The sequence below is a fragment of the Cnephaeus nilssonii genome, assembly GCF_951640355.1.
Source record: "Cnephaeus nilssonii genome assembly, chromosome: 4".
NCBI classification, from domain to species: domain Eukaryota; kingdom Metazoa; phylum Chordata; class Mammalia; order Chiroptera; family Vespertilionidae; genus Cnephaeus; species Cnephaeus nilssonii.
The window spans coordinates 60,727,668-60,740,044 of NC_137075.1; the positions used below are offsets into that span (position 1 = coordinate 60,727,668).

General features: G+C 42.0%; 1 protein-coding gene across 1 annotated transcript in view; it reads right to left on the reverse strand.

The window, feature by feature from the left end:
- Nucleotides 1-12,377, reverse strand: part of RORA (RAR related orphan receptor A) — a 711,378-nt gene that overhangs the window by 176,655 nt on the left and 522,346 nt on the right. The window contains exon 3 of the mRNA XM_079768378.1: nucleotides 1,663-1,692. Within this exon, the coding sequence (XP_079624504.1) occupies nucleotides 1,663-1,692 (30 nt within the window). The remainder of the gene's footprint in view (nucleotides 1-1,662; nucleotides 1,693-12,377) is intronic.

Sequence of the window (12,377 nt, forward strand, 5' to 3'; positions counted from 1 at the left end):
GTGGTTCTATTCACTTATCCAAGAGCCAAGTCACAATGCAAATAGTCAGTGGCTTTCTGTATATTGCCAGGTGGCCAGGAGTCCATACCCCAAACCACCAGAAACAGTAGGCACAATCATCCGCCCCTGTTTGGGAGAGGCCCAGGACTGAGCTAGCAGAAAGACTGAATTACTTACCACCTCTAGAGTGGGTCCCTCCAGGCCAGGGACGAGCTCATGGGCAAGGCTGTGCAAGGAAGCGCTCTGTACCATGCCTGCCCTGCGGATATACAGAGGACTTCAGTCTCCTGTACTGTCAATCTCTCAGTCATCATGAGCTCAATTATGCACCGACAACAGCAAGAACAACGACGACGACGACAACAAAACATCCCCCCAAAAGCTAAGGGCCACAGGCTACCCTGACGAAGGGACAGCCAACTGGAACTATGTGTTGAAAGATGGAGGTGCTGCTCTGATCAAGTGTCCATTACAGGCCTGACCTTTTCATCTTTCCTCAAACAAATATTCCACTGAAGCCCCTGGGAGAGCAATGTGGGGAGACTGTAGGACTGGGCCCTAAAAGTAAGGCAGCCATCAGATTTAGTGGGATTTCTTTTTGTTTGCTTTTTTGTTTGCTACAAATACAGATAGACAGACAGACAAACCCAAGAGCAGGTTTCAAGAATCAACTGAGGCATAAGATAAACTATTTTGATGTTAAACAGATTTTTTTCCCCAAATGTTTCACAAGAAATAAAAAATTTTTAAAGTGTAATTAGGAAAAATTTGGGGACATGTCTTTGTCGGCCCTAGATTGTGCCATAAATATCTCCACTCCTTGCCTTAGAAGGATGCCCAAACATATCTCATAGGTAGCACATATCTGTGGTCTAAAATAGTTATGAAATTCTAATGACGCTATTAATTCAAAGTCTAAATATGCTGGTCAAGTACAGTGAACGTTGACTGCCTGCATCAATGGTGTACTCATTTCATCCTGAGATTCAAAGCACAGTCAAACATTATTGCTCAGATTGAAAATCACAACACTTTACATTGACGTGAGTTTGTAAACTTATGGTACAGTTTGAATGAAGGCAATTGATGAAAGCAGTTGAACCTGAGAAGTGGGTAATGAGTACAGAGTATAAATCCAGCGCACATTTCCACATCAGACTGCCGATGCCATTAACCAGGGCCCTTGGAGGCCACACTCATGGTCGAACAACAGCACCTATTCCCAGTCAGTATCTCTGCTCCACAGACACAAGTACAAGACAGCCTACATCGTGAACTAGTGGTGAGGAAAAGGAGACCAAAGTTTAAAAGAAATCAAGGTGATGTTTCCTAGAAACATAACTCTTCTAAGAAGGATCCAGGGTAAGAATGATAAGTAAGTAAATAACTGATCCTCCCAGCTAGATTTTATGATTTTCTATAGCTTAATGGCTTCAATCACTAGAACTCATCAGAATATGCCTAGACTCTCTTTAACACACACTCAGTACACACAGGTGGAAATGTACCCCTTCCAACCACTACAGGTAGAAAAATATGACCTCTGTTGACCATGGATCACAGCTGAAACATTAGTTTATACTTGAAGGGTCACAGCAGCCAGACATATGCGAATTCCAATTCTTCAGAAAACTTGGGACAAGAAAATAAAGCATTACTTACATGTATGCGTCTTCTTCGTTACTGAGATACCTAGAAGAGAGGAAATAATGACAAAGGTAAGAAAGTGTCCTGTGTGTGCTTCTTGGAATGTACATCATGCACAGTCTATTCAGAAACACATTTTGTTCAGATGGTGATGCAGAAGCAGGATTAGCGCTCTGTACCATGCCTGCCCTGCGGATATACATGGTGGCATTACAGGACCTACCCCAGCGTAATGCAACCATGGATGACGGGGACAGTGAGCATCGGCTATTGATGTAAGAGGTCCCGCGGTAAAAAGAAGTAGCACAGATAGGATAGTGATTAAACAGTGTGAGAGAAGACTCTTATTTTTTATTTTAAATAGGGGAGACAATCATCATTATAGGCAGAGTGGGGAAGATTCAAGGCTCAGGAGAGGGATGCCAACCTACCCAGACAACAGAGCAATTAATTTGCGATGGCCATTGATTCTGTGTTTACTTTTCAATGAACATGACTCTTCCTGCTCACCTGAAGTATCACTTTTAATGGTGAGGGAAAATACATCCACAAAACGCACCTATCTGTTCATACTCATTAGGGTCAGAAGGGGAATGACTTCACTGTACACGCCACTGAAACGAGCATGGACCGAATGACAACATGGATTCATGACTCAGCACCCTTGATGTTTCCAAGATTATTTACAGAGAGCAAGTGACGAAATGCAACCAAGCAAGATTAGGCACCTGAGACCACATAAAGATAACACGCACTCGTGCTCAGTGCCAACGGTACTATCTCTGTTTCAGAAGGACTCCATTTTGAACGCTTCCTGCTTCCTTCTTCTTGGAGGATATTCTTCAGACCAAGTAGGCTCAAAGTCATAAAACGCTTGAAAACATTTAGCCTGTGACTAAGAACTGCGGTAAACCTTGAAATTTTTTTTCTTTCAAGTTATTAAGAGAGCTGTTTAACCCTCCTCTGGAAAGTAAAAGTTGTTGAAAAATTTGGCACCCACATCAGACTTATCACTGAGCTATGGAACATATGGTACAGGGAAGAAATCTATTCTGAAAATCCACGGTAGACATTTGAAAAAAAAAAAAAAAGTTCCAAAGTTGTACGCCAAGACCAAAATCACACACTTGTTCCCCCCACAACTTTCCAAAGGACTTACTTAGGGAAGCTGAAATTACATAGCCCAACTCAAATTCTCCCCACCCCCCTTTCAGTGAGGAAAACCTAACCATTGTTTTTCATGATGTTTGAGTTGGCGTCGCAAAGTGAAGTTAGAACTTACTGCAAAGAGCCTTGCAGGCTCTCTCCCCCAAAAGGGAACAAAAACAGTGTTCCAGAAGTTTGTGAAATAGGCATGATCACGGGAAGGGAACTTCCCTCAACAGCAACCGCGAGTGGAGCTTAAAATCTGAATACAATTTGCAGCTCCAGCTCATGACACCAGCGCCCATAAATTGATACATTAGTGCTCTTTCAGCATTACTGGTATGAGAGCTCTGTGTGTACCTTCCTTAGGAAAGAATGCTTTCTGTAAAATCACTTTGAAGAGAAAGTGCTTATGCCGTCGCTCCTGATTATTCAGAACCTCCACACAATTGGATTTAACACAGCCCAAGACAGACCTATCTATATTCGCTGAGTGTGGGACTATTTTCTCCTGACGCCCAAAGGCCTGATGAAAATACCACTGCTTTGACTTTTCTACTTAAATGTATTATACAGCGTGATGCAGTGTTCTCATCAAATATTTCCATGATGATTACACTGATAATAGATTTAGAAACTCTTTCCAGGAAAGCTGCCTGCTCTTTAAGATCACAGTCTCACGGAGCTGAAACGTCTCCTCTCTGTCCCTGGGAGAAAGCATGACTTTAGCAACAACATGAACTCGGTCCCTCAGTTTTGTGTAACTGCCAATTAATAATCAATAGAAATAATTGGGGGAGACATCTGTACAAGAGTTGCCAGATTTAACAAATAAAAAACAGGATCCCCAGTAAATTTTGAATTTCAGATACCAATTTGGTGTTCATCTGAAGTTCAGATTTAACCGGGCAACCCTAACCTATACAAATACAACATGAATTTTATCTATTATATACAATGAAGAATATACCAATCAATAAACATATTTTTATAGAGAAAGGATTAAAAAACACACTCCTCTCACAAAAGCAATATATTTTCTTAAATGCATCACAGCTCCTAAATATGGAGATAGGACTGTGCATATTCCACTTGATATCCATTATGAAGAAAAAATTCTATTTTCCTAGAAAAAGCAAATAAATGAAAACGATGAACACCACACAAAAGACAAATTGAATGGAACGATCAGAAAATTGACCGGAATTCCCTTCCTCTTCCTGTCCTGACACCAAGGCCTTGAATTCGTGCCAATCCTTTCTCTCTACAAGTTCTAGAACTTCACCGTAACTGACTCCACAGAAGGGAGAGAAAAAGCAAAAAGCTTCCTTCTCATTTCGCAGATGGATCAGCTGAGGCCAGGGAAGTTTTTAGTTAGCATAATAAAAAACTTTCGGGAAGCTAATATCAGACTGGAAGTGAATCCATGGCACATATTTTAAAACCGTGGTGCAGAGAGGGCCTCTCAAAAGAGTAAACAGATAGTAGTGTGGTGAAGGCCTGGGCAGGGGGTTGGGGGGGTGGGCTAGAAGGGGTCAATGGAGAAAAAAAGGGGACATCTGTAATACTTTCAACAATAAAGATTAAAAATAAAAAAGAGTAAATATTCAAAAAGAATACTTAAACCAGGGAGCCCACCAGGACTTGGGTGAGAGAGGGCCTCCACCAGAGGCCTGGGTGCCATGCTTTGTGACCAGCAGCCATTTCCTCACCCTTTAATGGCTCATTTCCCCAGAGGTTGCCAGATTCCTGTCTTTCTTGTCATAGAACTCATCCTCGGTGAGACGGCAACAGTTATATATTGCCCAGGTCCTCAAGTGGAAGAGGAAAGACGTATCTGGACCTACTGCTACTGGTAGCAATTGCAGTTGTGAATCAACAATTTTTGGAGAAATAGGTTTCCTAAATACAAATTTTGATGAGTACTATGGAAGAAAATAGCTGTAGAAAAGAGCAACCTTTTTAAAAAAAATCCTCATCCGAGGACATGTTTTCATTGATTTTAGAGAGAGAGGAAGGGAGAGAGAGAAACATTGATCGGTTTCCTCCCAAACATACCCCTGACTGGGGATGGAAGCCACAACCTAGGTATGTGCTCTGATCAGCAGCAATTAAACCCTCAACCTTTTGGTGTATGAAACCACGCTTCAACCAACTGAGCCACCCAGCCAGGGTGAAAAAAGTAAAAGAGTAAACTTTTTATAGGCGCCTCTTAAGATAACTGGCTTTCGAGTCAAGCTGACCTGAGCTTGCTTTCTCGGCCCATCCACACGTCTGCCTCTTGGCTGAGAGACCATGGGCAAGTTCTTAACTGCTCTGGGCCTTTACAATTGTAAAGTATTACATTATATGTCTTACAATAATAATAATACTCTGGAGGCTGTTGAGAAAATTAAAAATGAAATAAGGATGTGTGGAAAGCTTTACAAACCAGGAAGGGTGATATAAATGTTAATTATTTACTTTGACAAAGAGTGGGCAACCCACACAGCCTTATTTTAACAAAGTTGAGTTAGAATGCTCTCCTGAAAGAAAAGTCATAGCTACTCATGATATTTCTGGGTTTCACACTGACTCATGACCTAGGACTCTGGTATTGACATCAGTGCTCTTAACTTCAAAATTCATATTTTATGGAGGAGAGCATGAGACAGACAACCAACTTCCTAAAAGCAAGTGTCCTCTGTTCTAGGCCCTGAACTCCACTGGAGTCTTTACTCTCTGAAACTCAAGGGAAGCTACTTGCTCACTGGCAGGTAGGCTAAGTGGGCTGCTGACCAGCACAGGTAAGGACTTAGATCACCACCACCCAAGAGTGTCAAACCCAGTCCAGATGTTGTGAAGGCTTAGGTTCATTTCCAAATGACTGGGAAGGACACCGCGATTCTTCCCCTGAGATTCGCAAACAGGCCACTGAGCAGAGTACTGCTTTCTACAGACACCGGGGCTTCATGGGGTTGTAGCACAGTGATGGGGTGGAACCAACTTCCTAAATGCAAAGCACTAACATACCCCAAGCCAAAAGTGAACTCGCTGGGTGATTTAGGCCAGTCACTTAACTTCTCTGGGCCTTAGTTTTCTCATTGGTCGAATGAGGTAGTTGAACTGCATGATCCTTAATTTCCCTTCTAGCTCATTGATCAACGGCTCCTCGCCCTGTTTTCTAGCTATCAAACCAAACCTCCTCTTTCTAAGCAACAGGCTGCCAGGTCTATTTCTTGCTGTATAACATCTGATGGAGCTCACAATCAAAGGTAACCACCTGAAACTTTTTCCTTTCTGCCTTTAAATCCAAAGAAGAAAGAAGGCAGTACCCACAAAAGGTTATATAAGTAAAAGATACACTTCTTTTGGGTGAAATTTTAAAATTATCTGGGCTAGAGAAAAATGGTACCTTTTGATAAAGTTGCAAGCCTCCTTATATTATATTTCACTTCTCTCTCCCTCCCTCTCTCTCTCTCTATAATATATATATATATATATATATATATATATATATATATATATATATATATATATATATGGCAGACACTTTGCATGGGATAAGCAGAGAGATATATATACTAATATATAATAAAAGGGTAATATGCAAATTGACCCTAACAGTGGAACCACCGGGAATGACCTGTCGCTATAATGCGCACTGACCACCAGGGGGCAGATGCTCAATGCAGGAGCTGTCCCCTGGTGGTCAGTGTGCTCCCACAGGGGGAGCGCCACTCAGCCAAAAGCTGGGCTCACGGCTGGCGAGCGCAGCGGTAGTGGCAGAAGCCTCTCCTGACTCAACTACAGGATGGTGGTAAGGAGTGAGGGGTCCCGGACTGCAAGAGGGATGTCTGATTGCTGGCTTAGGCCCGATCCCCAGGGCCTACTAGAGGGCACAGGCCGGGCTGAGGGACACCCCCCACCCACCCCAGTGCATGAATTTCAAGCACCAGGCCTCTAGTGTGTGTGTATATATACGTGTGGATGGGCCGAGAAAGCAAGCTCAGGTCAGCTTGACTAGAAAGCCAGTTATCTTAAGAGGCGCCTATAAAAAGTTTACTCTTTTACTTTTTTCACCCTGGCTGGGTGGCTCAGTTGGTTGAAGCGTGGTTTCATACACCAAAAGGTTGAGGGTTTAATTATATATATATATATATATATATATATATATATAGAGAGAGAGAGAGAGAGAGAGAGAGAGAGAGAGAGAGAGAGAAGAAGAAGAAGAAGAAGAAGAAGAAGAAGAAGAAGAAGAAGAAGAAGAAGAAGAAGAAGAAGAAGAAGAAGGGAGAAGAGGGGATTTATTTCCAGTTAATGCTTTAATTTCTAACTTAGCAATATGACAGCAGTTTTAAATTAATACTCTTAAAGCTAAAAGGAAAAGTCTCCACGAATACTCTACCCAAAGCAGGGCTTCTAATTCACCAAGACTGCCTGACTCTATTTAGCCCACCATGCCTTCCAGTAAAGCAAAGGCAATGTAATGAAAACGGCACGAATTTATCACTGTCCCTGTTATCAGTAGTTGCAGAGTTATAGTCATCACGGAGCAGAGCACTTTAGGAATGTGATCTGATATTTCCAATCAGTGCCAGATCTTGGACCAATTAACTTCCTTGATGGACTTCTTATTGTCTCTTGGTTTCTAGGGAATTGTCTGGATACCAAGTTTATTTTAACTTCTTTTTTTTGTGTTTTTTTTTTGGTGGGGGAGGGTAAGAAATGGCATCTTTCCTCTTCCCTAGACATGCCAATTGCCAAGCTAGTTTTCAAAGGCCTGCATTCCGGACTGGTCCCCAGCCACAGAGATGCCCCTCTGCCGCTTTGCCAATACTCAGCCTGCATGTCTGCTCTTGTCCTCTTTCACAATGACAGTTGTTGAGAAAGACATATTTCCAACATGGATAAGGTCTGTGCTAGAATATAAAACAAAAAGAAAAAAAAAACACAATAAAGAATACCTAAAATAAAATGCAGCTAAGTTTTTCTTCCTTCTGTTTTAAAATATGCCAATGTTTCCACATTTCAAGTGAATTTGTATGGCAGGGACAGGGAGATGTACTAAAGGAAAATCAACAAAATCTGTAATTGGCCAACTAGCCATGAGTCTACACTAGCCCCGCACATGGACTCAGTTTAAGTTCTAGAAAAGGAGGGCTCCCACTCTGAAGGCTTTCATAAGCCTTATTCTCCTTCCTCACTAGACGCCTGGGTTTAATAAGATGTTCACTGGTCAAGCCTTGAGTTCCTGGGCAAATGGCTTAACCTCCCCGAGCCTTCGTTTTCTCCTGTATAGAATGGAGATAAAATTCTCTGTGATAAGTTTAGAGTAAGACCAGTAAGAGATTTCTCATACCCAGCATAGAGTCCCCATAGACACCTGTCCCCTCTCCATTAAAGATGTTTCTAAGGCAGACACTTTGCATGGGATAAGCAGAGAGATATCCCATGGGCGGGGACAGGCATGCCCATTAGGGCAATGTTGTTAAACAGGTGGATAACCTGGTAAATGAGGGTTTGAGAGCTCAGACAGAACTTTCACAACAAAATCTGGAACACGTAACCTCCTTCCCACCATATTCTCAGTAAGCATCCTGCGCAGAAAGTTGCTGTCTCCTGGGTCCACTCGCTCCTACTTGCACTTGTTTTTGATGCCTTATTGTAAGAAGCTAGTAGTTAAAACAGCAACTTAAATGTAGCGCATGAACACTAGCTAAGAAACAGGGCCCAACATTTAGGCTCTTTCTTTTTTTTAAAAAAAATATTTTATTGATTTTTTACAGAGAGGAAGGGAGAGGGATAGAGAGTTAGAAACATCGATGAGAGAAAAGCATTGATCAGCTGCCTCCTGCACACCCCCTACTGGGGATGTGCCCGCAACCAAGGTACATGCCCTTGACCGGAATCGAACCTGGGAACCTTCAGTCTGCAGGCCGACGCTCTATCCACTGAGCCAAACTGGTTAGGGCTAGGCTCTTTCTTTCTAATGGCTGACAATTGTTTCATAAAGAACAAAATATCATTTTGTGCTGGCCCTGTGCCCCCTGCCGCTTTCCTGAGTTGTCCTGTGAGCTTGGTCCATTCCTCACATTGCCCAGGAGAGAATCTACGCAGGAGGCGGACCAGGGACGCAGCCGACCAGGGCCTTACCAACATGATGTTACAAAACAATGTCCTTGTCTAGGACAAAGGAGCTATTAATGATAATCAGTACATATGACTGAAAGTGCTCCAAGTAATCTACGGACTTTGTTTCAAAAATTCTTAATGGACACTAATGCTTTGGGTTCACTCGAAAGAGAAATAAATGATGTGCCAGGGTTGCAGGGACCAAGGACAACAGGCAGAAGGCATCAAGGCATTAGCAATGTTCCGACAATCAAACATTTAATAATTGCATAAAAAGCCTTTAAAAATCATTTAGAAATACTAATTATGAAGATAAATAATACTTTAATGTGAGCTTTCTTTTATGTTAGATGTGAGCCTAGGTTGAGCTGTTTCAGGAATAATACTTCAGCCCTTTTACCAATCAAGGTGCTTTTTACAACATGACAAAAAGTGCCATTTTAGTTTGAAAATGGTTATTGGTATGGATAAGAGGACTTTTTTTTTCAGTTCTTTGAATTTTAAAAAAATGTGTATAACTTTCCTCCATCTCTAGGTCATATGTCCTGACATTTGTACTCAGAAATATCTTTTAATTTTGGACAGACGAGCCAGCGCTATATTCTCTTTCAAGTCCTGCCTTTATTTTTGACAAACCAGTTCCAAGGATAAAACCTTATTCCTGGTCCCCCAGCAAAGTCAACATAAAGAGACCCTCAGTTTTATCCTAGAAAGAAATTTTGAGATTCAGCTTATTGGGGAAATATCCACCTTGTCTCTTAGAGCTTACCATTCAATGCATGATGAAAAGTCCATGCCTAAGGAGCAAAATTTCTCCTCCTATGCCTTGCTGGTGCCAAATGCTTGACTAGCACTCGTGGACAGTAAGAATAATACGAATCCTTGCTCTTTCAAATGTCCCGTTTTGAATCTCTATATGGAAAACGGAGCTACCCATTAGATATTACCCAGTTGACTTAAATTTGATCTTGGCGCTCTGAGCAGGAATGTGGGAAATGACAACTATGGACACTTCCAGCAGAGCCTTTTAGAACTGAGCAGTTTTATCTTATAAGTAAATAGTACAACTCAGGTAAAAATCAGCAGTTCTTACCACACTTTTCCAGGAAATGCTTTACTTTTTGTACCTCTGTAATCTGTTGAAATTGTTTATCTTTGTCACGAATAGGGGCAGGTATCGACTTGAACTGTCTGTAGGTGACTTGCCTGGATGCTGCCTAACACGTGGCCAGCACTGCAATCCACACGCTCAAAGCTACCAGAACTGGTTGGGTGAGGATGACCCAGAGATTATAGAGCTGGGCCCCAAAGCAAGTCAGGCACCGTGAACATTTTTCACATCTTATGCCCTTGTGTAGGCAACTAAATCATGCCTCCTGGAGCATGGATCCTGATCAGCCTACCAGGTCCAGGCAAGTAATGACTGAAGAAATTTCACCTGGTCTGCAGCTACCCCAAAACCAAAGCCTGGATATACCAGGGGTGTAGTTACGGCAAAAGAGGAAACACCTCCAGGGATTCACTTATGTCCTGAATTGCCCAGAAAGAAGAGGGAACCCGCTGAAGTGGAAACAATCAGAATTTGGTTCTAAATTGGGGGCCGGGGATGGGAGGGGGATGAGTTCCACAGTCAGAACCAGGATGAACACTAAGAGCCCCAGGATCCAGTGGGATAGAACGAAATACTTAGAAATGGAGAGGTGGCTTCAATCATTTCTTAACACAGGATGTCACGGGTCTGTGAAGGAGTTCTGAAAATTATCATCATCTTGAAGAAGAAAGATGAAAATGTCAATGAAATATGTATTTGCAGACCCTTTACTCTCCTCTGCTGAGAGCATTTTACATAGTTTGTCTGGACTGGCCGCTCCTTGGCGACAATTCAGGAAAAGAAAGCAGTCACCAAGGCCTTTCCTTTGTGCTCGCAGACGTTGTCTGTGCGGATGGTGATTAGATTAGGCAACCTCTTTCCCCACGTGAGAGTTGGAGTCGGGAAACCTGATTCCAGTCTCAGCTCTGCCATGTGCCCCTGTATGAGTTTGGCTAAAATAATCTCTCTGAGCTTCGGTTTCCTCATCTCTAAAAAGAAGGGAAATTATTTTCTTCTTTAATTCGATCACTAGAAATGTAGGCTTCTGAAAACAATTACAGAGGTACTCAGAAAGTGTTCATCACAGCATTGCTTCTATCAGCAAAATGGTAGGGAGGAACGATCCAAATGTCAACAGCAGAGAGGGAGTTACATAAACCACAGTATGTCTACACGATGGAATACTCTGCCATCCTTAAAAGAGTGAAAAGTTAATTGCACAGAAAGATGTGCTAGCTGTCTGAAGAGGGAAAAGCAGTCCAAGTTCCAAAGCACAGTGTGATTCTACTTCTGTCAAAGGAAGAAAAAAACTTTAGACAAACTGTATAGAAAAAAGACTAAAAAATATGCAGCAACATTCCATTCAGATCTCTGCTCAGATGTCACCCCTTCCAGAGTGCTCCCCTCCCCATTATCCACTTTTCTCAACTGCACTTCTCTCCTTGTGATATTCTATTAAATAGTTGTTTATATCTTCTCTTAAATGTCATCTCTTAAAGTTAGCGACTTCATGTTCCCAGAAGTATTTTTAGTGCTTAGAATGGTACCTGGCCCATAGTCGGAGCTCAAGAAAATTGGTCAAATAAATGAATGGGTGGCTTCCAAAAGCCACACATTTGGTTTACCAACTGTGACCCCAAAGCCTAGGCCTCTAGAAATATACGGAGAACACAGGGGGACATAGGCGGTGAGGCAAGTGCTCAGTGAGATGGTCAGGGGGCACAGAAGGAAAGGTTTGCCCAGGCGAAAGAGAAAAATATGAAAGGAAGGCTACAGATAAAAGGGAGAGGGGAGAGAATACACACCAACCGCAGGACCCAGGGGTCAGACAATCAATAGGAAAGTTAAAATGGCACTTTTAAACACTTCTGATAAAATCAATTTGGTCATTACCAGAGCAGAACGCAGGGCACATAGGCCTCGTCTGGTAGAAAGATCCTTATGATCTTGTTAACGGAGTCCCAACACAGAAGCTGTAAAGGTTATAACCTAACTTGTAAAGCTAATCTCACATTGGCTCTGGCATAATAAAGAACCTGCAGAAAAATTCCCTCTTAACCACATGCTCTAGCAAGGAGAGCTTGCACAACTCCTCATACATGGGAATTTAGGAGAGTTTAACTCTCCCATTTCTGAGATTGAGAAAGCAGTTTTGAAAACAATGACCTCAGCACTCAGGGCTCTTAGCTATAACAGCTTAGAGGTTAACCTGTGTTTAGCAATCTCCCTTCTATTCACAGTGATTTAAAAATAAAAGCCAGAATGCCATTGCACTGAATTATACTGGGATCAATAGCCAAACTTAGTGTTTATTTTTTAAAGATAGTTCTGTTTTCCATTTGTATATCCCAGATTTTAAATCCTTATATTATTATTATTA